Raw genomic sequence first — 22787 nt, forward strand, 5'->3', positions numbered from 1 at the left:
AAGAGGGAGTGTAGTAGGGAAGGAAAGTGCTGGTAGATGATTTTGATAATCATATTATCTAACCCATCTGGGCCAGGGGCTTTCTTAGGAGCTAGGTATTTTATTATGTGGTTAAGCTCATATGTTGTGGGAAGTGTCTCTTTTCTTTACTTTGTTGACCACATGCGTTTGTTGAAGAGCTGCCTTGCATGCCTTTGTGCTACCGAACTATCTTCATTGTCATCTGTGTGAAATATGCAGTCCATAATTTGTCTCGCCACGTCTGAACCTGACTCAGAAGGTAGGAGTGAAGCTGTCAACATTGTTGGTCGAAATACTTTGTCGCAGGCTATTTTCTGCCATAAGCTTTTGTCGCTGTGGGACAGTAGTGCATCCAAGAAGAGAGTTTTGCAGCCGTAATGTTGTACTTGTCATATAATTAGTATTGCGCCCTGGCTTTGCAAAATTCCAGCATGCGTTGACTTCTAAGTGGCTGCTCTGTGTTGTTTGTGCTTTTCTGCACAAAGCCTGGATTTTGCTACGTTCTGCATTTAGTGTGGGAGTCCACCAAGAAAGGTTTTTGGTTGCAAATATGGCCTTCTTGAGAAAGGTATTATCGCAAGCTTTTGTTAAGTGTTGCACAAGTTGATTGTAATGATAATCAAGTTGCTGTGAACTTTGACAATTATCTAAGTTTACTTCAAGAGTTGCTATGTGCAGTTGAAGTTGAATTCTGAATGCTTCGTGTCCACCATAGCATGTTTTGCAGCTACGTTTTATGAAGTAGGTATGCGAGGTTCCCAGGTGAAATGTGACAATACGGTGATCACTGACAGAAGGTAGGTAGCTGACTTCCCAGTTCTGTATTAATGCTGCTGTATTAGCTGATGCAATTGTTAGATTGGGCCAGCCTTGTGCCTGTGTGGTCCAGGACGTTGGCTTTGACTCTGGGTCATTGAGAATAGTCAGGTTATAAGACATTACAAATTCTTGCACTATTCTTGCCTTTGTGCTACCGAACTACTTGGAGTTTCCTAGTGTGCTCCCCATTGTGGGCTGGTTGTGTTAAAGTCTCCTCCTATTATTCTATGTGTGGGTTGAGTTCTTAGCCCAGTTTCTAACTCTGCTAGTGATGTTGCCATATCAGCTTTGGGCGGGAAGTAGACAGACGTTATTTCAAGTGAGGTTGCAACTGACTCAGGTAGAACAGTGATTGTATGATGTGTAGTTTTCTTATGGACTGGAGTTAGTGGGCCTTTATAAATTATAGCTGTTAAGCAGTTTTCAGACAGGAATACTTTGAAGAGTGTTGGAATTCCTGGTATATATCCATTTAAAGTGTAAGGTTCTTGTTGAAGGCCTACATCTGCTTGGAGTTGTGTCATTGCCTGAATTGCATTTAACATGGCTGCTTTTGAGCATTGTAGGTTGACCTGCATAACATTTATATTGTTAGCCAGTTTTAGAAGTGGAGATCTGGGATATATTGTTTTTTCAAGGCTTTCGACTTGCTGTCAAGAACTGCTCTGTATATTGGACATGTTGAAGAACTTGCTAAGTGATCTACTGAGAACTCTGTGCCTTTTGTGAAATTAGAAATATGGCAGTTGATACAGTTCACTTCTTCTGACTGACAGTCTTGAACTAAGTGACCTTTTCCACACTTGGAGCAAGAAGGTGTGGCTCGGCAACTTTTACTAATATGGCCAAACTTTTGGCAATTATAACAACATGCTACTCGAATGTAAGAGCGAAAAGGACAAGACATGAAATCTATGAAAACCTTGCCCTATGCCAGCAGCTTTTCCTTGATATTAGATTCTATAAACTAAACTAAACTTCGTGGCACAAACAGGCCTTATCTCTAATGTCATATAATTCCTAAATTACGCTGCATTCACAGACTATTTTTCTCTTGTTATCAGCTATAAAATGCACTTTATGTGTTTGGAAATGTTATTTTGGGACATTATGTACAGTCAACCAAAATATTTTTTATTTATCAAAGTAGTAAGGTAAGTCCAAGGAAACATAACTAATTTTATGAGACATTGTGATTTTCCCTTAACATAGTACAGTCAAAAGTCGTTAATTCGGACACCCATAATCCGGAATGATCTATAATCCGGACCTCAAAGCTATAAACTTTCTGCGCATGCGCCGCATTGGCACATGCGCACAGGCGTTTTACGCGTGCACGTAAGACCTTGACTACTGCGCATATGCGTGTGCGCAAGTGCAGACTACGTTTTCGCCTGCGCGTTTAATGTATAACGGACGGTGTAAGCTAAAATTATCTAATTATCTATTTCAGTTAATGTTACTGATTGCGTTGTTTCTTAATCTTCGAATTGGATCCCGCTTATTATTTTTTGCAGACTGTAAGAGCAATTTTATAAAAGTAAACTTGAACTTTCGATTATGTCAAATAGAATTTCCGATGCTGGAACTTCCAAAGGATCTACAAAATGAAAGTATGTTTCGATGTCCAACAAACAAAAAGTGGAATTGCTGCAAAAAATGGATAAAGACATGAAGAATGTGACAGAGAGGTTAGTGAAAACGAAAAAATTTCGATTGACAAATTAGTCGGTATTCTCGGCACAGCAATTAACGGGACTTGAACAGCGAAACTTTGTAACTGAACAAGAAATTATGTCTTTTTATAGAATTAAAGAGAAAGTATTATCACATAAAATGAAGCAACTTAAACAACTTACATTGAGAGAAATGTTTAATAAAGTAAACAAATAAATATTAAGCTTTTTTTTTGTAAATTTTGATACCCTTTAGATCATAATTGTTCTTTATTTCATAAATTACGGTTTCATATTTTTAATTTTATAATTTCTGCATGCCATCTTACGAGATTTAAACTGATGATCTATAATCCGGAAAAATCGATAATCCGGAATCGCCGAAGTCCCGACGAGTCCGGATTAACGACTTTTGACTGTATCTGCTTAGACATTTGTGGCATAATCTGTGAGACAACCATGTGACTGTTGGCAGGGTTAACCAGGTAGCTTTTTTATGTTACAAAATGAACATTGGCCTTTATATTACTTTGGGTTTAATTTATTTTTGCATTTTTTTTTCCAAAAAATTATAATAGAATTATATTTTAATAAATTTTGAATTTTTGTTTCCTTTTTTTTCACAGAATCGAATTGTTCGGGGAATATTTTTAATCAACCCAAATAATCCTCTTGGTGATATTTACAGCCCTGATTTGCTAATGGATATATTAATATTTGCTCAAAAGTATGCATGTTGGTTAACTTCTTGGTTTCTAATGCTCTTCATATAGTTTTTATTTTATATGTTTTGAAATTTATGATTTATATATTGTTTCATTTTATTCTTATTTTTAGAAAATTATTTCATTTCTTAATTAATGTGACTGATTTTCTCATTATCAAGAATAATATATATTGCTTAAAAATGATTGCATAACTTTTGTCTATAAAAATATTTTATATTTTTTGTTTAAATTTTATTTTAAGTATCTTGCTTAGAATAGTTTCCAAAGATAATGTCAAAAATCATTTAAGCATTTATTTTTCAAATATATATGATGTTAATTTTTAATTGAAAGAATTGACTGTGCATTAAAATCAGGAATATTCACAGAAATTCAAAATAAATGATTCAAAATGAAAATATACCTGCAACTGCTGTAATGTATTTTATGGGTAGATATGGTATGAAAGAAAATTTTCCAATTCTCAATTTGGTAAGTTTGCCAATGTGGAAATGCTTACTAGAGATGTTGATATTCAAAATGGTGGGCATCAGCAAAACAAAAAGTTTATTTTGTGTTAGAATAAATAAAAACTTAATTGATAACCATTGTTCAGAGACATTTCAAGATCAAATGTAAGGAAGAAGTACCTCATCACAGCATCACAAAGTGGGCAAAACTGTTTAAGTAAGTGGGTTGTTTATGTGAGGAAAATTGCACAGGCACATTTCATACAACTTATGTACAAAGCCCCAGAAATCTGCATGTCATACCACCATACTGCCACAGTTATCAAAGTAGTAAGGTAAGTCCAAGGAAACATAACTAATTTTATGAGACATTGGGATTTTCCCTTAATATAGTATCTGCTTAGACATTTGTGGCATAATTTGTGAGACAACCATGTGACTGTTGGCAGGGTTAATCAGGTAGCTTTTTTATGTTTCTGGAACATTCAAGCTATATGCAACTTGAATCCAAAGTAACATCCCACATTCTAATGCACTGGGAGTCACAGTTTAATCTTCACTAAAGAATTTAGAGTGTACTCTTCCCAACTTTATAGGGTAGTATTGCTATTTTTCATCACTACTTCCTCTTCTGGTAGTTGGCAGACCTGCTGCATTCCTTAGATGTGGTAATTGTTTTCAGTCATTGACAGTTAATAAAGCAGATACTTGAAACATCACTGGAATTTGAAATGCTGGTAGCAATGATGTGGCATGTGTTATACTCTGCAATTCATACCTAGCAAAATTCACATAGTGTAAGCAATAAAAACTACCAGCAAACCAAAATTAAGAAATTTCTGCATGAATTTTCAAAAATAGTTGGAATTGGATGAAAGTGAGCACGGTATCATGAAAGTGATATTAAAAAATCAATTCTATGTAATGTACACGAGAAATTTTTATTTTTCATTTACGTTGAATTAAAAATAATGTGGAACTAATTTTAGTGTTATGAAATTTGTTTTGAACCTATTATATCATCAACCCATGTTGTTCCTAGTCTCAAAATTATTCAGTCTGAATGCTGTGATCATAAACTGCTGCTACTGCTTTTGTATTCATGCTGTTGATGAATAAAGGGAATTTTAAGTAGTGTTTTGTAAGAAAGATGTACTTTGTGTTACAGAATAAACTTATAAATAGATTTTACTAGTCTGTTGGTGTTGAAACGCGACTAGCAGAAGTTGTCATGTTTTCCTATTTGAGTAGATCATGTAATTGAAATGCAGTTTTATTTCTTTTTACTTTTCGGTTTATAATTTTGAGATAGTCGACCTAGATTATTAAAATTATTAATGTCTATTAATTAATTAATAATAAATGAGATTAATAGTATGAATTTTCGTGATTTTTTTTACATGATTTTTCCTCCCCCAGAATGGTGCAAAATGTATATATCTATATACAAAGAACGCCTGCAAACTAAATTCATCTCATGTTCAACATATTTGAAGAAATTAGGAATTAATGTAAGAAATTCAAATGCTGGTTTCTTTTTATGGGTGGATTTTCGTCCTGTAAGTAATTATACCAGTTTAAATTTTCATTGTTTAGTTTTTTTTTTTTTTTTTTTTTTACTGTTATATTTTTATCATTTTGATAAGTTTTTTCTTTAAATTTCTAAGCTTACATTCCAAAATCAAATTATTTAAACTGTATATTACTGCATGTAATTAGAATAGTTTTAACATCAAAATGCTATTAAATAAAGAACACAAAATAAATTTTGTGAAAGCTAAGTTAATTGAAACTCATTTTCAGTAGGTAAAAGAAGAAATAATGCATTAATGTTGGGGTTATTTTATTGTAATTTTGTTTATTTTTTATTTTAATAAAAGTACAATGGACTCCTAATGAACCAAAGTATTACTTAGGATGATGTCCACGTTTAACCGGAAATTACAGTTTATCCAGCCGCAGTTAAAAAAACAACCCAAGGAACGAGGTATAATCCATATTATAATTAAAAGAAAAATATGTAAAAAAATTACCTGTATTCTTAATATGTTAAATTTGGAGAATAAGATTATTATATTATGTGCATTAAATCATCATTTGAAATCACACATTTAAGTTACAAAAAATTATGGAAATCCCATATAATGCATTAACAGGCACTGAATCCAGGTGAAATGTTCCTGTGTGGGTAATAGGATGTTTGATGTTCATCCTGCATATGGAGAGGCGGACTGCAGTGAATGATCTATTATGTAGTTGTCCCAGATGTGGTGCTTGGTGAGATGATTGCCAGACATCAAGTATTTGAATGGTTGTATCAGACATCATGTGACACTGGTTCTTTATATAGGCCTGCCAGGTAGCATACACTCTTGACATTAAAGTGAATGTATTAAGTCTATACTACATTATGCAGTGAAAATAATGTTTCCAGACCTGCAGTGCTATATAATTTTGATTCGTTTTTGTGCAGTTTACCTCTCACAGAATGTTTAGTTGAATTACCTTGCATGATTGTAACTGAGTTATACACAGGATTTATTTGACCTTTGAAAGTTCTTGTTTTTCATATTTTGCAGGTGTGTGGTTCAAAATCGTTTGAACAAGAAAGAGATTTCTTCTTATACCTGATAAATAAAATGCATTTGTATATTGTACCAGGAGCAGAATTTTTTGCTGCTCAGCCAGGGTGGTTCAGACTGACTTTCAGTGGCAGTCCAAAGCATTTAAATGAAGGTATTATTATTTTTTAAATTACATTATGTGATAATAAACCTTTATTTACATATGAACAGAATATAGTGAATATGAAGAGATTATGGGTATATCTGTATATACCACTTGTGATCACAAGCTTATGGTAAATGTAATAATAAATCATACTCTGATGATTGTTGTCTTAAATTTCATACATATGATTGCTTTTTTAAATTCATTTTCTCATTGTTGAATATGTAGTAGAAAAGGGAATTATTTCAAGTGCAGGCATGCTTACATAAATGAATTAAAATATACTAACAAATGTTTAAATTTATTTAATGCATTTTCTGTAAGGCTGAATATTAAAAAATGAAAAGAAGAAATTCAGCTAGGGCTAAGAAAGATATGTGTAAAAAAGATTATTGTTAGAATTTAATGAAGGCTACGCTTGCATTTTCTGATGCATAAATTGAAGTTTTATGCCAAAAAATATTTTGTAAGAAGTGGTATATACTAAGTACAAAATATCATAGTGACTTTTATGTATGTGATCTAACAAAGTTAATCATTATATTGAATTAAAGTGATTAATTATATACAAGGTGTTTCATATGGAATGGGACAAAATGAAAGCATACCAGTGAATGTTGTAGTTATTTTTTGATAAATCAAATTTACATTGAAACTATAGTTATCCAAGTCTCTGTAGTTGTTCAATGTGTACCCCTCCGATGACACGGCAAATATCTATGCGGTATTCCAGTTCCTGCCACGCCTGTGATAAAATATCCTTTGTTTTTAAGCACTTCATTTATCCACTACTTCAGTTGTTGTAAGTCCTGGGGAAATGGAGGCTTTTGAACACTTTGTCTTTATAACAAAACCCCATAGGAAAAAATCACAAGGAGTTAGATCTGGGGATCCCAGTGGCCATAAAAGCAATGGCATACCATTTGACCCAACGTGGCCAATCCAACGATAGGGTAGACTATCATTCAGGTACTAGTTTACATTTTTATGTAATGGAGTACCATCTTGCTGCAGTATGAAGGCCAGAAGTGCGTCCTCCAACTGAGGGAACAACTGCTATGATAACATATCTTAGTAAATGCACCTGTTAATTGATTTTTTCCATGAAGATAAAAGGGCCAAAAACATGACGTTGGAAATGGTGCAGAAAAGAAAACATTCACCTTTGGAGAATCACGCTCATGTTCCATTACACCATGTGGATTTTTCATGCTTCAAAATCATAAATTATGGCAATTTGCCAGAAATGTGAAAAATGGCTTCATCAGTAAACACAGGTCTTTGCAAAACCATCTACCTCCAGCTTATTTTGCAAATTCTCACAGAAAGCTTCACACAATGGTTTGTTGGACCCTTCAGGGTGCATGGCCAGGATTGTAGACATTTTTGTAACACATGCCACACTATTACACGAGACATATTGAGTTCAGAACTTACATGATATCTTCATCTAGTGGGACTCTGTAAAAACATTTCATGAACTTTTTCAACCACTTCAGTTTTGGCTGCAGTTTGTCCTGAGCAGGTTTTCGTACACAAGCAGCCCGTGTCTTGAAACGGCTTCACTCACGATTTGATATTGTGATGTTACAATGGTTGGGTGCAAAAATATCTTTGAACGAAGATAAATGATTACATTTTGGCATATTCTAAAACGCAGTATAGGTGACACCATTTTGATAATCAGTGAAAACGATTTCATAACCAGAAGATTTTTTGCTGTTGCCAGACAAAACTTTAAGTTTAAATATTAATTTGTTTTGGCTTAATAAATCAATTACACAATTTGTACCATGCTATTTCCTTTTTGTCCCATTCGGTATGAAATATCCTGTATTTATTATTCCAAATCAGATAGCAAAGAAAAAATTATTTTTACTTGCAAAAATGAAAAGAAATTGCTATTTTATGAATTTTATGAAGAATAAAAAATTAATGGCAGACCACTATGCTGTTGAAATATTTTAAAAACAAATTTGTGCAAATAAATATTTTTTAATTGACTTTGAATTATAGACACAGTTCATTAAATTCAATCATCATCATCTCAAAATAATTCATTTTTATCTTCTGCTATATCCTTACGTATTTCCTTTTCATAGATCAACTAAACCAAACTAAACAGTCCCCTTACAATCTTTAACATTCAAAAGCATTCATATGACAATTTTCTCAAAAGCCACTTTTCCCGAGCATCTTCAAATTTTGGTCTGTATGGCATTTGCCTCATTTTGAGGTATATTTTGATTTTCTAATACATTTTCATTTTTTCTTTTGCTCTTGGGTAATTTTTTTCTATATAGCAAATATCCTATATGCTGCACATTGAGGATAAGTTTATATGTTTGGATATAACTAAATTTAATTGATGTTTGTGTTCTATACTGCATCAAATTGTATGCCAAAAAATATGGTGGTCAGAATTTCCCATTTTATCTTCATACTGCATTTTGATAAATTATTATTTTTTATGTGCTTTTAAATCTTTGTAGGATTAAATCGTCTTGAGAATGCCATTAAGAACTATAAGCAATTGGATTTATAGTCAAACATCTTGTAATTTGCTGCATTATCTCTCAAACATGGAAGAGGAAATACTGCTGACTGCATGAAATAACAGCTATAAGAATTTACAATCAGAATTTTGGGGTTGCCAAAGGTATTTTTATAATTTAGTCTGTTTTGTATTATGAATTTTAGTCTTTAATCCACATTCCTACATTGTGCGAATGATTTAAAATATTGTATTTGTTATTTTAATATATAACTTTTTTAATATCTGAAAAATATTTTGAACTAAATCTGAATATTTTATGATGTCTTAATTATTTTATGAGTGTTTTTTTTTAATAATTTTGTTTCGATTAAAAAAAAAAAGCCACACTCAAGTATTTTGATACACAAATTTTTTAATGTTAAAATTTTAATTAGATTTAATCCAGTTTTAAGATAATATACATGTAAAGAAGTCTATCAGATTTTAAATATGTACCATTAACTTTTAAAAATATCATGCATGCATTAGGAAAAATCATGTTTAACTCAATTCTTACTCTTACTTAGTACGTAATATTTTGAGAAATAAACTCAATTCGTCAAATTGCAACATAATGATTAAAAACTATCTGACATTAATACATAATTAAAGAGACAACTAAGATTTTTCTTGTTCCTAACATTTTAGACTATTTTGCATCAACAAATGTGACCAGATGTTTTCGAACTAAGGCATTCGGTATTAGGTTATGTCTTCTCCACTTACCACAAACTCCTGGGATGAAAGACATTAAAACAGTCTGTCTTTTTAGATTTATTTTACAGCTTAATATTTCTGGTTCTGGAATTCTGGGTTATTTTTGAATATTAAATAATTAATAATATTGAATTAGTATACAAAAAGTGTTGTTACAGCAATTTTACAGAAGGGAAAGTCAAAGGCTTCCCAAACAAGATGTGTCTTTGTGTCTTTCTCCAACAGCATTTTTCAGACAAAAGTCACATTTTTCTTCTCTTGCAAAACAAGAAACTGGTACACCGCAGGCATGTAGTAGCTGGAAGAGCTGTCCCCTCCCCCCAATGAGAAAAGGAAATGCTCTAAAATGTGCACACACATTATTTGTCACACTGGCCAAGGCAGAATTTCATTAATGAAGGTTGTGACAACATATTTGATTTCCTCCATTGCAGCAGCTGTACAGAATTTGTATGCTAGCAAGCATTTTTACTTATATGTTTTCATATATGGGACAAAAGTCATGAATAGGTTTTTCGTCAGTTGATATTTTTTGACAGTACAATACCTTAGCAGAATTTTATTTCATTTATTAATTTATCTGTTATTCTTCCTTTCCCAGAAAAAAGTTTATCATCATTTAATTTTACTTTTGACTTATGTAGCCATGTTCCCTTTAGCTTTTGAATGTGGCTGATACATTAAATTTGTTCTGTATTTACTGAATCATGTGGTTTACAGTCGCATATATTTGCAAAAGTTTTTGGCATCACCCTCACTAGTGTAAGAGATACATTTTATAGTTTTCTTTTCTACCAAGCATGAAAAGGACAGCACTTGTGTATTGATTACTTTACCATCTTTGGCTCTAATTATGGAAGAAGCTCTTACCAAAGATGTATGTCATGGAGTCTTTCATGAATCATCATCACTTAGTCACATCGAGTGAAGAATTCCTTCAGTCTGTTTTGCTTTTCTCATTGCCTTTTCAACAGTTTCTGAAGTTGCACACTTTAAAGAAATGTAATAGAATTATTTTGGGTTGCAGTTAGGCTAGATATTACCTGTCCATTACTAAAAACGGAACAGATTAATTCCAAGAAACACAGTAGAAAGTTGGTGCACTGTATTCTGGTCTTGCAGGTATAGTTATATTATATAATATGTACAGCTGCTCATTTGGATGTAAAAATATACAGTACTAGCCAGATAATTTTCTCGAAGAATAGAAGAATGCCTTGAAATTAAAATTAGATAAAAATTCGCCCTTAGATTGATGCTAATTGTGCAAGAAAAAATAAAGCATTATGGAGAACCATTATCAAATTCCCTTGAAATGAGTTTTTTAAGGGGGGGGATAAAACCAACATCAAATTGCATGTTGACTTTTTCTAATTTTATATTGTTTTGTGTGTTATTTTGATATTAGTGACTTACTATATCATAATACCAAAGAAAGTCTCCTTTCAAAAATGGATAATGGCATTTCTTATGTTATTTCGAGATGTTCTTTGTTAATTTTTCTATTTGTGCATTATGTATGATAGTTAATGCAAGTTCAGATAACATAAAATTTGAGCTAATATTACAGTAATTTAAGCTTAATGGGAATTTATATTCTCATATTCTGTTGTTGTTGGTCTTGTCCATATTACATGGAACAGTGGTTGCCAGAGCATACTCCAAAGAGAGGTTGAACTTCTGTTTTGCACCCCAATTTTGAGGGAAAAGCAAACAGGGGTTTCCCACTCCTCTCTCCTTCCACCAATCCACACAAGTGGACTTTCGGCTCACCGCATATTTATCGTGCCATCATGCTGCACCGACACCATAGATCTACAAACATACATGTCCTCTCCGGGATTCGAACCCAGGCCCTTCGGCACCATAGTAGGGTCCCCTAACCACTATACCATCTGGGCGACTCTCTCATATTATGATCAAAACTAATATCATATGTAAAGTAAAATAGGCAGTGAATACGAAAACTTGCATGTTTAATTTTTTTTATTTTTACAGAAGGAAGAACTTTATATATATATATATTACATGACACTACATTGAATATCACAAACAAAATATTAAAGACAGAGAAAAAAATATTTCAAGGCACTTTTTTAATATACTGGCCTATTTTTTAACTTTTGCAGATATATAATGGTTAGTTAAAAAATCATTCAGTACATTTCCTATTAATTTATAAGTAACTATCTATAATTTAAGGAATTATGAAGGTAATGCTCAATAAATCTAAACTTAAATATAATATAAAACTAGATTAAAAGTGGAATACAGGATGAAATTAAAAAGTCGGTCTTCTGTGAAGGTAAATTAAAATAGGTGATGCATATTTATTTGATGTCTATGCAATGAAAGTTTTCTTGAAATAATTATGTATAGTTCATGGAAATAAAAATTAATGCTACAAGAATTACACAAAAGTTTAAGAAAAATATATAGAAATCACATATAATACAAGGAAGAGTAGGCTAGAGCTAGTCATAGCCATTTCTGTGCTGTGTAAAAATTAACTATTCATATTCCTCCACAAATGGAATGTCAAGTGATTTTACACAATGCTTTTAATTAAATAATTCTCACAGTGTCTTTTCAATTAGATAACAAATTATTAAGAATATATGTACATCGTCTCTATAACACACATGTACAAATATATAATAAATATCACATCAACTGCATTAAATGTTATATACTTTTTATGTCTTATTTCTAAGGTAAAGTTATCTAGGATAAAAAAAAAAATCAGTGATTATACATAAAACAAACATTTTAAAGCTTCTAATAGTAATTTACAAGCATACATGATTTGCTAATAATTTAAAAATGAGTAATAGATGATAAACAATATTTAACAATAAATAGCTTTTTTTTTTTACCATTTTAGTTAAGGAATTTTTTTTCCTAACATTAGAAACTGCTGAAAACTATTAAATACTTTTTAGATTTTAGTAGCAGCAAGCAGGATAGTAATTTAACGCAACTTCAAATAGTAAACTGAGATGTTGTTATAAACAATTCAGTAAGATTTACAAAACTGTGAAATGGAAGAAATTTACCAAAGATGCCTGTATATATATCGATATAAAAAATGCCTGCGTATATATATATGCTTGTATATATCTATATATAGGCATTTTTAATATATATATATTACTTCCGTATTATAGAATGATTATATCGAACTGTTAATAAAATAATACTGCATACATGAAATGTGACATTGCATATACACATCTTGATTAACACGTTGAGCGCGGCGGCGAATTTGCTGTCCTTTCCATTCAGCCAGCGCAAGTGATCAAGCGGTGCAATGCTGCAGGGTGATCCGCGACTTCATGCACTGATTAGAGCTAGTCTGTTCGTGAGAGCTTTGTCGGCTACCGACATACAAGCCCTGCCTGTGCGTGACAAAGCTCATGGTTGCCAATGTTAATACTGCCGATCCTGTGGACAGACGCCTGCCAAACGAAATTCCAGTGCCGGTCCCTAGGGACTGACGCCAGGCTCAATGTGTTCCTGCCGGTCCCTAGAGGCCGACGAAATCTAACTGCCGGTCCCCAGGGCCCGCCACCGCGCTCGATGTGTTAAATAGAAATATGAAAATAATAGTAGAAACAAAAATTCGTATAATTTTAACAAAAACATGGAATCCATGTTATGGAATCTGAAAGTAATTTATTCCGAGAAGGTACTCAAAAGATTTGTATGTTAATTTTGCAAAGTGTTGTTTGATATTATAGTTTAAATTCCCAATTATCAGAGAAGAAACTTGGATAAAAGTCATGTTTTTTTGGTACAGATGGTCAATTTCTTTGTTTTAAAATCATGCAAAAGTAAATTTTTGAATAATTTAAAAAAAAAAGAAAACCTTATTAAATAAATGAAAACTATATAAAATAATAATGCGTGTAAAATGAAGTTGTAGGTAGAAAAAGAAACTGATTTATACTTCCCAAAATTATGGAAAAGCATTATTCAGTGTTTTAATAATATATTACACATAAAACATATATATATATATATAGCTTCAAAATTATAAAATATTTAATTTATATTATTACAGTCAGTAAAATTATACATAGGATTTTATTTACTATTCCTAGAATTTATTCAAAGAAAATTTGTTAAAGAACTCAATTTCAATTCCAAAAAAATTAAAATCTTATATCTTTTACATCATAATTTTCGAGCGACATATTTACAACACCCAAAATACTTGGGTTGTACAGAAATGATTGACACAACAGCTCTCACAATGACACTATTACACTATGGGATGGGAAGGGAAGGGAAAACAAGTGAAATAGAGACAAGGAGGCGTCAGCTACTCAGAATGCATTGATGGAGCTGGCTGCTAGCGAACGGTATAAGTATACACTCGTCTCTTTGGCCATCGTCATCGAGAGCGTAAGAAGTAATGATGGAAGGTGATAAGCATTGCACATCGTCGTTTCTATGTAAAGAAGTGATACAGGGCAGCGAGATCCTGTGGCAGCATTTGTGTCATTCATTTCTGTATGATATAAATATACGATTTTGTTTAAATAAAACACAGTATTTTATATTAGAAGCATTAGCTAAATTTGGAAATTGTATTCTGTGTAATTATTTTCTTAATTGAATTATTTTTTCCAAAACAAATTCTCTTAATTTTTAAGCTAAATAAAACTAAATTCATTAAACATATGTATGCCTCTGATGTGGAACTAAAGACTGAAACTAACGATAAGCAAAATACAAATAATAGATATTCTTCCTGTTATGGCCATTTTGTAACTTTAAGGAAACAAAAGTTCATTCTTAGAAAAGGTTTATACGAAATAAATGAGCATCATAAATATTAAATTTTTTTTTTTAGTTTTACAATAAATTGTCTAGACATCATTCATCAGTATAATATCATTTGAATCTCTCTGTATAATTTGAATTTAAATACAAAGATCTATTAATAATTATAATATATTGTTTTACTGCTATAAGAATGTTTTTGGTTATTCATGACAAGTAATGAATTTGGATTCCTTGGCAGTTATTTTTTATAAATATGTAGAAGTATGTTGAAAATAAAACTATGTGGTTTATGGTGGAACTTATGCAAGGCCTGACCAACGATGAAGATAACTCCCCCAACCAGCAGAACTAGTAGTATCATTGGGATCAATATCTAATAAAGAGAAATTCATTAAATGAAACGTTTCAAAAGACAAAATTCATTAAAAGTATTATTGTTAATTATTGAATGCATAAACATCTAAACAAGGATAAATGAAAGACACAATATAAGATGAGAGGAAAATAGTAATTAAGCTCCTTTTAGAATACACTGGTGTGCAAAAATTAAGGACTAAGTCGAAAAATTAGCATATCAGCTGAACGAAGAGGCAGAGCGGACAGAAAGACCAATTAGGAGATTAAGTAAGGTGATGTACGGTAGCACATGCGCAGATATGCTAGATAGATAGACGTAATGGGGGAGTGTCTGAGTAGTATAAAGCATGTTGTCGGTGTAAGATCAGTATTTCTGGCAAAGAGATTGCACGCCGTATAGCAGTTAAAATCACACCGAGTTGCTGCCTCAGCGAGAAATGGCGAATAATCAATCTGTTAGACGACATCTGGATGCTTTTACCCGAGGTCGAATCATTGGAAAGTTGGAGGAAGGCCGCAGTGTGACAAGTGTGGCTGCCGAGTTCGGAATTGCTCACAGCATCGTTTCACGACTTTGGAGACAATTTCAAACTACAGGAACAGCTATCCGGGGGTTTAGTAGTGGTCGTCCACGAGGAACCACACCCGCAGATGACCGGTATATTGCCTTACAGGCCAGAAGAAACAGGCGGCAGACAGCGGGAGAAATCGCTAGACACACGACACAGGCGACTGGACAATGGATATCGCGTTTTACCGTGGCCAGAAGACTGCACGGTGGTGGTCTGTTTGCACGACGCCCTGTACGGTGTGTACCTCTAACGCCTGCCCATCAGAGAAGGCATTCTCTGTAGTGCCGGGAACACCGGAATTGGAGAGACAATGAATGGGGACGAGTACTCTTTACTGATGAGAGCAGATTCAGTCTGAGTAGCAATTCTCATCGCATACTCATCTGGAGAGAGCGGGGAAGCCGCAATCATCCCTCGAACATCATTGAAAGGGACAGGTATGGAGGTCGCGGTGTTCTCGTTTGGGGAGGCATCATGCTTGGTAGCCATACAGACCTTCACATCTTCGACGCAGGTTCGGTCAACGGGACCCATTATTGTAACGAGATTCTTCTTCCATATGTGCATCTTTTTAGAGGCACTATGGGTCCGCAGTTCCTTTTCATGGACAAAAATGCACCATGTCATCGCACAGTAGTTGCCGAACAGCTCTTAGAGAGTGAAGATATTGAACGTATGGATTGGCCGGTACGATCTCCGGATCTCAATCCCATCGAGCATGTATGGGATTTTCTAGACAGATGCTTGGCAGCTCGTACCTTACCACCAGTAACGATTCCGGAGCTTTGATTGGCGCTGCAAGACGAATGGGCAGCAATGCCTCAACAACTCATTGACACCCTCATTCTCAGCATGGGCAGACACTGTGAAACCTGCCTAGCAGTCAGGGGAGATCATATGCCCTATTAAAGATCGGATGTTTCTTGCTGGACACCCATCACAGGGATGTTTCGGCCTTCAGTCGCATTGCGCTCCATGCTACTTTTTCAATAAAGCTTCTTTTTTCCCTCTGATTTCTCTTTTAGTAAGTGTTGCTTACATTAGTCATGTCCTTACGTATTGGGGATCTTACGGTATTAAATGTGTTGATTTGGAAAGCTTTTGTACAAAGTTATATTGAAAAAACCGTCTCGTCCTTAATTTTTGCACACCAGTGTACATAATAAATTTACAAATATAATATACTTTATTTGCATGTTAAAGAATCAAAAAACATATAAAATTAAATTGAAGACAAAATAGTCTTGGTTTACATGTTAAAGTATCCTATACAGAGGATGAAAAGGAAGGTCATTACTCCACGTCTTTGGGTGACTTTCATAGTATAGAACTTTTTAAGCTATTTTTGTGTTTTGATTTTGTTAATCATTCTAACTCTGTCCCATTCATTAACCTTTTAACTGTCAAGTTATTTTGATGATTTGGATGCATAAATTGTCAATTTTTTTAAATTCCAAAAATGAAAGTTTGCCTCGCAATCCCCCCCAAAAAAACTGTGCACTTTGAACTTTAAATCTCTATACTTTCTTTTGTTTTCCAATAATATTCATGTTGCCTGCCTGCAGGAAACAAAACCAAAAACTTAGTCTAAAAATTAAAGGGTACACAACAATCAGAAAGGACAGGCCAAACAGCAACGGAAAATTAAATATGTAGAAGTCTTTTCAACTTTCATGTCAGATACCAGCACGGAAGCTCAAGCAATAAATGTCCTTCCGGAGCATACTATCACCGTGATTAATGTTTACCATGCCAACAATTCTCCTATTGATACAGACCTTCTTCAAAATCTGGCATCTTCAAACTCAGACAAAAATCATATTAGGAGACTTCAATGCCAAGAGCTCCTCATGGGGCAGCAATCTGCTGGATTCTAAAGGAACCCAAGTTGAGGACCTAGCAGACGACTTGAACTTAACCATCCTCAACACAGGAGAAAATACGTACATCTCTAGAACAAATGGAACAGCGGCTGCACTTGACAACACCACCATTAGCCACCTTTCAGCAGACAGAACAAACTGGAGAGTCCTAGATTCTGCCATCAGTGACCGTTACCCAGTTCTTACAACCTTCTCAATAGACCGAGAATGTCCATCGCAATCCAAGCACTCATGCAACTTCCGTAAAGCAGACTGGCCTGGGTTTACCCGAGAACTTGAGAACCTATGCTCTGAACCAACAGTCTGTAGTAACTTTGAGGAACTTCTCTCTTTACTAGCCGCACCCAAATCGCAGCAAAACATCACATCCCTCGAGGAAAGAGTAAGGATGATTGGATTCCATTTTGGAAGGATTATAACATCGAGGCACTTATAAAGAAAAGAGACCAAACCAGTAAAGAACTCCAAAGCAACAAAAGTGAGGAGATGAGATGTAAACTTATCGAAGTAAGTCAAAAGGTGGAAGAAGCCATCTCGGCTAGCAAACAAGAGAAGTGGACAGAGCTGTGCGAAACACTTGACCCAAGAAAAGGTATGTCCCAATATTGGAACTTGATTAAGGTTCTAAACAACTCAAGCAGTTCAGCAGCCAACATACAGGCAGAACCTCAGTCGAATGTGATCTCCACAAATGGCTCAAATGCCAGAACAAACAAAGAACTAGCAAACTTACTTGCTAAGCACTACGAAGCTTCTAGTAAACTGCAGTATATGACAGGAGACAAGAAAGTTAATAAAAAATACCTATCTGTTATTAAAAGAAGCAGGAAAACAACCGACAACAGCATCTTCACATCTGACTTTGATCCTGAGGAACTGGAATCTGCAATAAATAGCCTGGATCAAAAGAAATCCCCCTGGCCAGACCTCATTTTTGGACAAATGATCACACATTTTGGTGAACATGCCAAAAGAGACTTGCTGAATATCTTTAATATCTCGTGGCACTCTGGTAAGTGTGCTCCAAATCCTGGAATAACTCTGTAATTATTCCCATCCTAAAACCTAGAAAATCTGCAAGTAACTGCACTAATTACAGACCTATCTCGCTCACCTGCATTCTGTGAAAACTTATGGAGTGTATTATTCACTCTAGGCTGATGAATTGGATCACAGAGAACAACATTTTGTACTCATATCAGACTGCATATAGAGCCAATCACAGCACTGTCGATCAGCTTGTCTACCTTTCACAATCGATTACTGACGGCTTTCAAAACAAACCCCATACGAAAACCATGGTTCTTCTTGATCTTTCTGCTTTTGACAGAGTCTGGAGGCAGAAACTCATCAACTTTTTACACGATACAAGCATTACATCTAAAGCTCTAATCTGGATTAATGATTTTCTAAGGAAGAGAAGCTTTAAAGTCAGGGTTAATGGAAGTTTCTCTACCACTCACCATACCTGGGCGGGAGTTCCTCAGGGCTCTGTACTCAGCCCTCTTCTTTTTCTTCTATACATGAATACGATTGACCTCCACATCAGTAAAGAAATCAAAGTTGCCTGTTATGCCGATGATGTTGCAGTCTGGCACACCCACTCAAATCTCGAAGTCTCACAAAAGGCTCTAAATATCTGTATGAGAGGCATTGAAATCTGGTCAAAAGATCTTAAAATTAATCCAGATAAAACAAACTTTTGTGTCTTCTCAACAGATAGAAAAAATAGAAGCTCGTTTCATCCTATTATAAAGCTATTAGGTTCTGAAATCAAACAAACTTCTAACCCCAAGTATCTCGGACTGACTCTAGATGCAGAGTTGAGATTCTCTAAACACCTTGAACATGTTTCATTAAAGGTACTGAAAAAGCTAAACATCCTTAATAGACTTTGTGGTGCTTCTTGGGGATCAAGACCAAAACCCCTCAAGAATACTTACACTTCCATCGTCAGACCTGTTCTAGAATACGCAGCACCCACATGGGCATCGGCAAGGCCTACTGTTAAAGGAAAGATCGACGCTGTTCAATATAGGGCCTCTAAAATCATCACTGGAGCTGTTTCATCAACGAATAACATCAAAATTGAAAAGGAATGCAGCCTCATCCCCTTGGAGAGCAGAAGAAAATTACTGACAATTAAATTTACCTACCAACAAAATACAAACCTTTGCTGAACATCATACCTCAAGTAGAAACTTCAGGGCATGGAGTGACAATTGCAGACTTAAGAGATCCTCAAACCTCCAACATATCAGAAAGACAAGATCCAAGATATCAGAAATGACATCAACCTCAAATATGAGACTCTTAAAATTTCCAAAGAACCTTACAACATTCTGTGCCCTCTCCCCCAAACAAAAATTTATTTAAATCTCTTACAGCCTTGTACCAAGAAAGATCCCACCGCAATAATCAAAGAAAAGGGTGACTATACCATTGAGGAACTCACGGCCTTAACTCAAGATCTGACGATCGCCTACGCAGATGGCTCTTCCGACTCCAATCTGAACAGAGGAGGAGCGGGAGTCTTTTTCATCGGACCAGATGGAGTGCAGAAATGCCACAGCATTGTTGGGAAAATCGCCTCCAACTATACATGCGAGCTCGTCGCCATCAAAAGTGCTCTGGAGATTTATCTCTCTAAAGAAGAACATAGTTCCAAGGGCATCATCATCTTCTCTGACTGCAGATCAGCATTGCAAGCAATCCAGAAGGGCAAATGTCAACTCAGTCATCAGATCATTGGGCTCGCAAACAAAATCATTGCTGCCCAAAGATCCTGCATCTTACAATGGATACTGACTCATGTAAATATTTTTGGTAATGAGAAGGCCTATGAGCTTGCAAAGGCATCCTGTGATTCTCCTCAGCCATCCAACTGCCTAACCCTCGTTGATGCCAATGCAGTTGCCAGCCAAAGACTAATCGGTCAAGTTAGAGGAAACTCCATCCTGGAATTGAACTGTGACAGAGCAATATCGACTATCATAACCAGACTTAGGACAAATCACTTAAAAGGGCTGAGGATTTCTGCAGACGGACAGCGTAGTTACACCAACATTTGTCCTCATTGCCCAGATGACATCCCACTGTCTTGCCATCACATCTTTAGCTGCCCAGCAACCCAGGCCAGACTGTTTAACATCGGCATTGAAGACCCAGTGGACCTACTTTATACTGATAGAGCTGCTGAGGTTGCAAAAGCTGTCTTTGACAGCTTCGGAGCTATATAATTGCACTTTGTCATGGACACGACATCATCATCATCATCATCATCTCTATCCTTTGAAACCTTCAGTAAAGTCCTGCCATCTGTTGAACTGAAGCCGAAATAAACTTCTCGCGATATATATTCGGGTATAACAATACGATGCACTCAAAAAAAAATTAGTCCGAGTAATGTTCGGGCTTGACATTTTGGAATACCAGTGCTGTGGCCGAGGTTATTTCGGGCATGACAGTTAAAAGGTTAACTAAGTTTGGATATTTTAAGGAGCATTTTATTGAAGATACACCTTTTTTTTTTTTGTACGGATTGATAGAGATTTTATAAATACCTTTCTTCTGTTAACTATTTTTATCAATATTCCTCTAGATGTTGAACCAATACATAATTTTCAGTATTTATTTCTTCATCATGGATGGGGATAATATGCACAACTGATGTAGCATCAGATTTAAGAACAATTTTCCCCTTACAACAATTTCCAGATAGATATGCACGGAGTTATAGTATTGTAAGAAAATATTTTACTGAATTTACTTCTGTATACTAATGTATTGGTAACAACTTTTTCTGATTAAATTGCAGACATTTCCCTGTTAATTTTATTGTTAAGTTCTTCAGGAAAGTCAGGTAAAGAAGAATTCATTAGCATGTTTTAAATACAAATAAAATGAAATTGTTTTGTATGATGAAATTAAAAACAATAAAAAAGAATGGATTTAATTTGTCATTTATTTATTTGTCATTTGGTTTATGGTATATGAAGTGCATTTACCAGTTTCTGATAAATACGAGGGCATTTCGGAAAATAAAGATACACCGTACGCCAGAGGAAAAGAAAAGTTTTGGTGAGCAAGTTGGCAACACAGGTGTTAACCTTAAACCGTTAGCTTTCTCCTCGTGGTCGTTCAGCATTTCAACATTGATTCTGGTTGGAGTAGGTCGTGTTTAAAATGGCTGCGCCGATTAAAAATCCCGCCAAATGCGAAGTGCATTCTGTCATACATTTTCTTCATGCAAAAGGTCAGCGATCAGTGGATATTCACAAAGAAATTGTTTCTGTTTATGGGAACATTATGAATCGACAAAACGTAACGAAATGGTGTCTGCATTTCTCTGAAGGTAGGACCGATGTTCATGACGAACAAAGAACGGGTTGGCCATCTGTGATCTCTGATGCCCTTCTTCAGAGAACAGAGGAAGCAATTCGTGCGAATAGACGTCTCAAAATGAAAGAATTGCATCAGATCATACCGGAAGTGTCAATGACAACTCTTTATGAAGTTGTGACTGTCAGGAAATTGTGTGCGCGCTGGGTTCCAACAGGTAGCAACCTTCTATGACTGTGGGATACAAAAGCTTGTGCACCGACTTAACAAATGTTTGGATAACGGGGGTGATTATGTCAAAAAATAATAAATAATCCAGTTAATAAGATATAACTGACATTTTCTAAATATTTTTTTTTTTTTTTTAAGGAATGCGAGCCATTGTATCTTTACTTTTCGAAATGCTCTCGTATTTTGAGTATAATTTTTGCAGTTGCTACTACATTTACCTAGTACAGATGCACTGGTTTTCAAAATACAGAGGGTGTGTATACATTTTAAAAACGATTTTGAGGCGAAACTATTAAAAATTATTTGACACAACTTATTTTTCATGTTTCCCACTCCAGAAGTTAATAAGTTCTCATAAATCCTGTATCTTTAAGTTTCTTAAATATTTAAAGTTCCACTCTAACTCCTTTTTTTTATATGCTATTGTTATCACAAATATATCTTGAACAGTATAAACCAAGAAAACTGTCATCAATATATTCTGTAAGCTAGAAAATTAAATCACTCCCTTCTTTTTTAATTGGAATATTTACAATACACATTTAAATGTTTCAAATATATCCTTTGCAGGGCCTTTAAAATGAGAATTATTTAGAACATAAGGTCCATTTGATTTAAAACAACATATTAATTGAAAATTTTCAGTAATAAAATTAACACAATTAGGAAATTGTTATCAAATAATCTACTTTAAGAAGTTAATGAAGTTAATGATCACTACATAAAATTTGCATGAAAATTACTATACCTCCTGCAATATTTTTGAGTTGTTGTTGTTCATCTGGACTTAATTTTAGCATAGTTGTTAATACTGGTATCAGCATTGCTTTTTCACTACATGCTTGTAATGTTGAAAACTAGATAAAATACATATGCATATATAATTATTATTTCACACAAATATGAAAATATACACAGACCAACCAGAGGATCTTA

General features: G+C 34.4%; 2 protein-coding genes across 5 annotated transcripts in view; one reads left to right on the forward strand and one right to left on the reverse strand.

Moving 5' to 3' along the window:
• The window catches only part of LOC146997848 (uncharacterized), a 32690-nt gene extending 26278 nt beyond the window's left edge, over positions 1–6412 (forward strand). For 2 of the 3 annotated variants that reach the window (XM_085816160.1, XM_085816162.1), the window contains 3 exons: positions 3143–3243; positions 5113–5252; positions 6273–6412. In XM_085816160.1, the coding sequence (XP_085672286.1) occupies positions 3143–3243; positions 5113–5161 (150 nt within the window). In that variant the 3' untranslated portion in view covers positions 5162–5252; positions 6273–6412. Of the gene's footprint in view, positions 1–3142; positions 3244–5112; positions 5253–5573; positions 5681–6272 lie in introns of all 3 variants that reach the window. The other variant, XM_085816161.1, reaches the window with a different exon arrangement.
• A 5238-nt stretch (positions 6413–11650) lies between these two features.
• Positions 11651–22787, reverse strand: part of LOC118183482 (uncharacterized) — a 111046-nt gene continuing 99909 nt past the window's right edge. For both annotated transcript variants that reach the window (XM_035353054.2, XM_085816156.1), the window contains 2 exons: positions 22600–22708; positions 11651–14840 (listed from right to left, as the gene is read on the reverse strand). In XM_035353054.2, coding sequence (XP_035208945.2) covers positions 14767–14840; positions 22600–22708 — 183 coding nt within the window. In that variant the 3' untranslated portion in view covers positions 11651–14766. The remainder of the gene's footprint in view (positions 14841–22599; positions 22709–22787) is intronic.

Source organism: Stegodyphus dumicola, chromosome 4 (assembly GCF_044657685.1).
Source record: "Stegodyphus dumicola isolate Sdum_Otavi_A_Nest chromosome 4, ASM4465768v1".
NCBI classification, from domain to species: Eukaryota; Metazoa; Arthropoda; class Arachnida; order Araneae; family Eresidae; genus Stegodyphus; species Stegodyphus dumicola.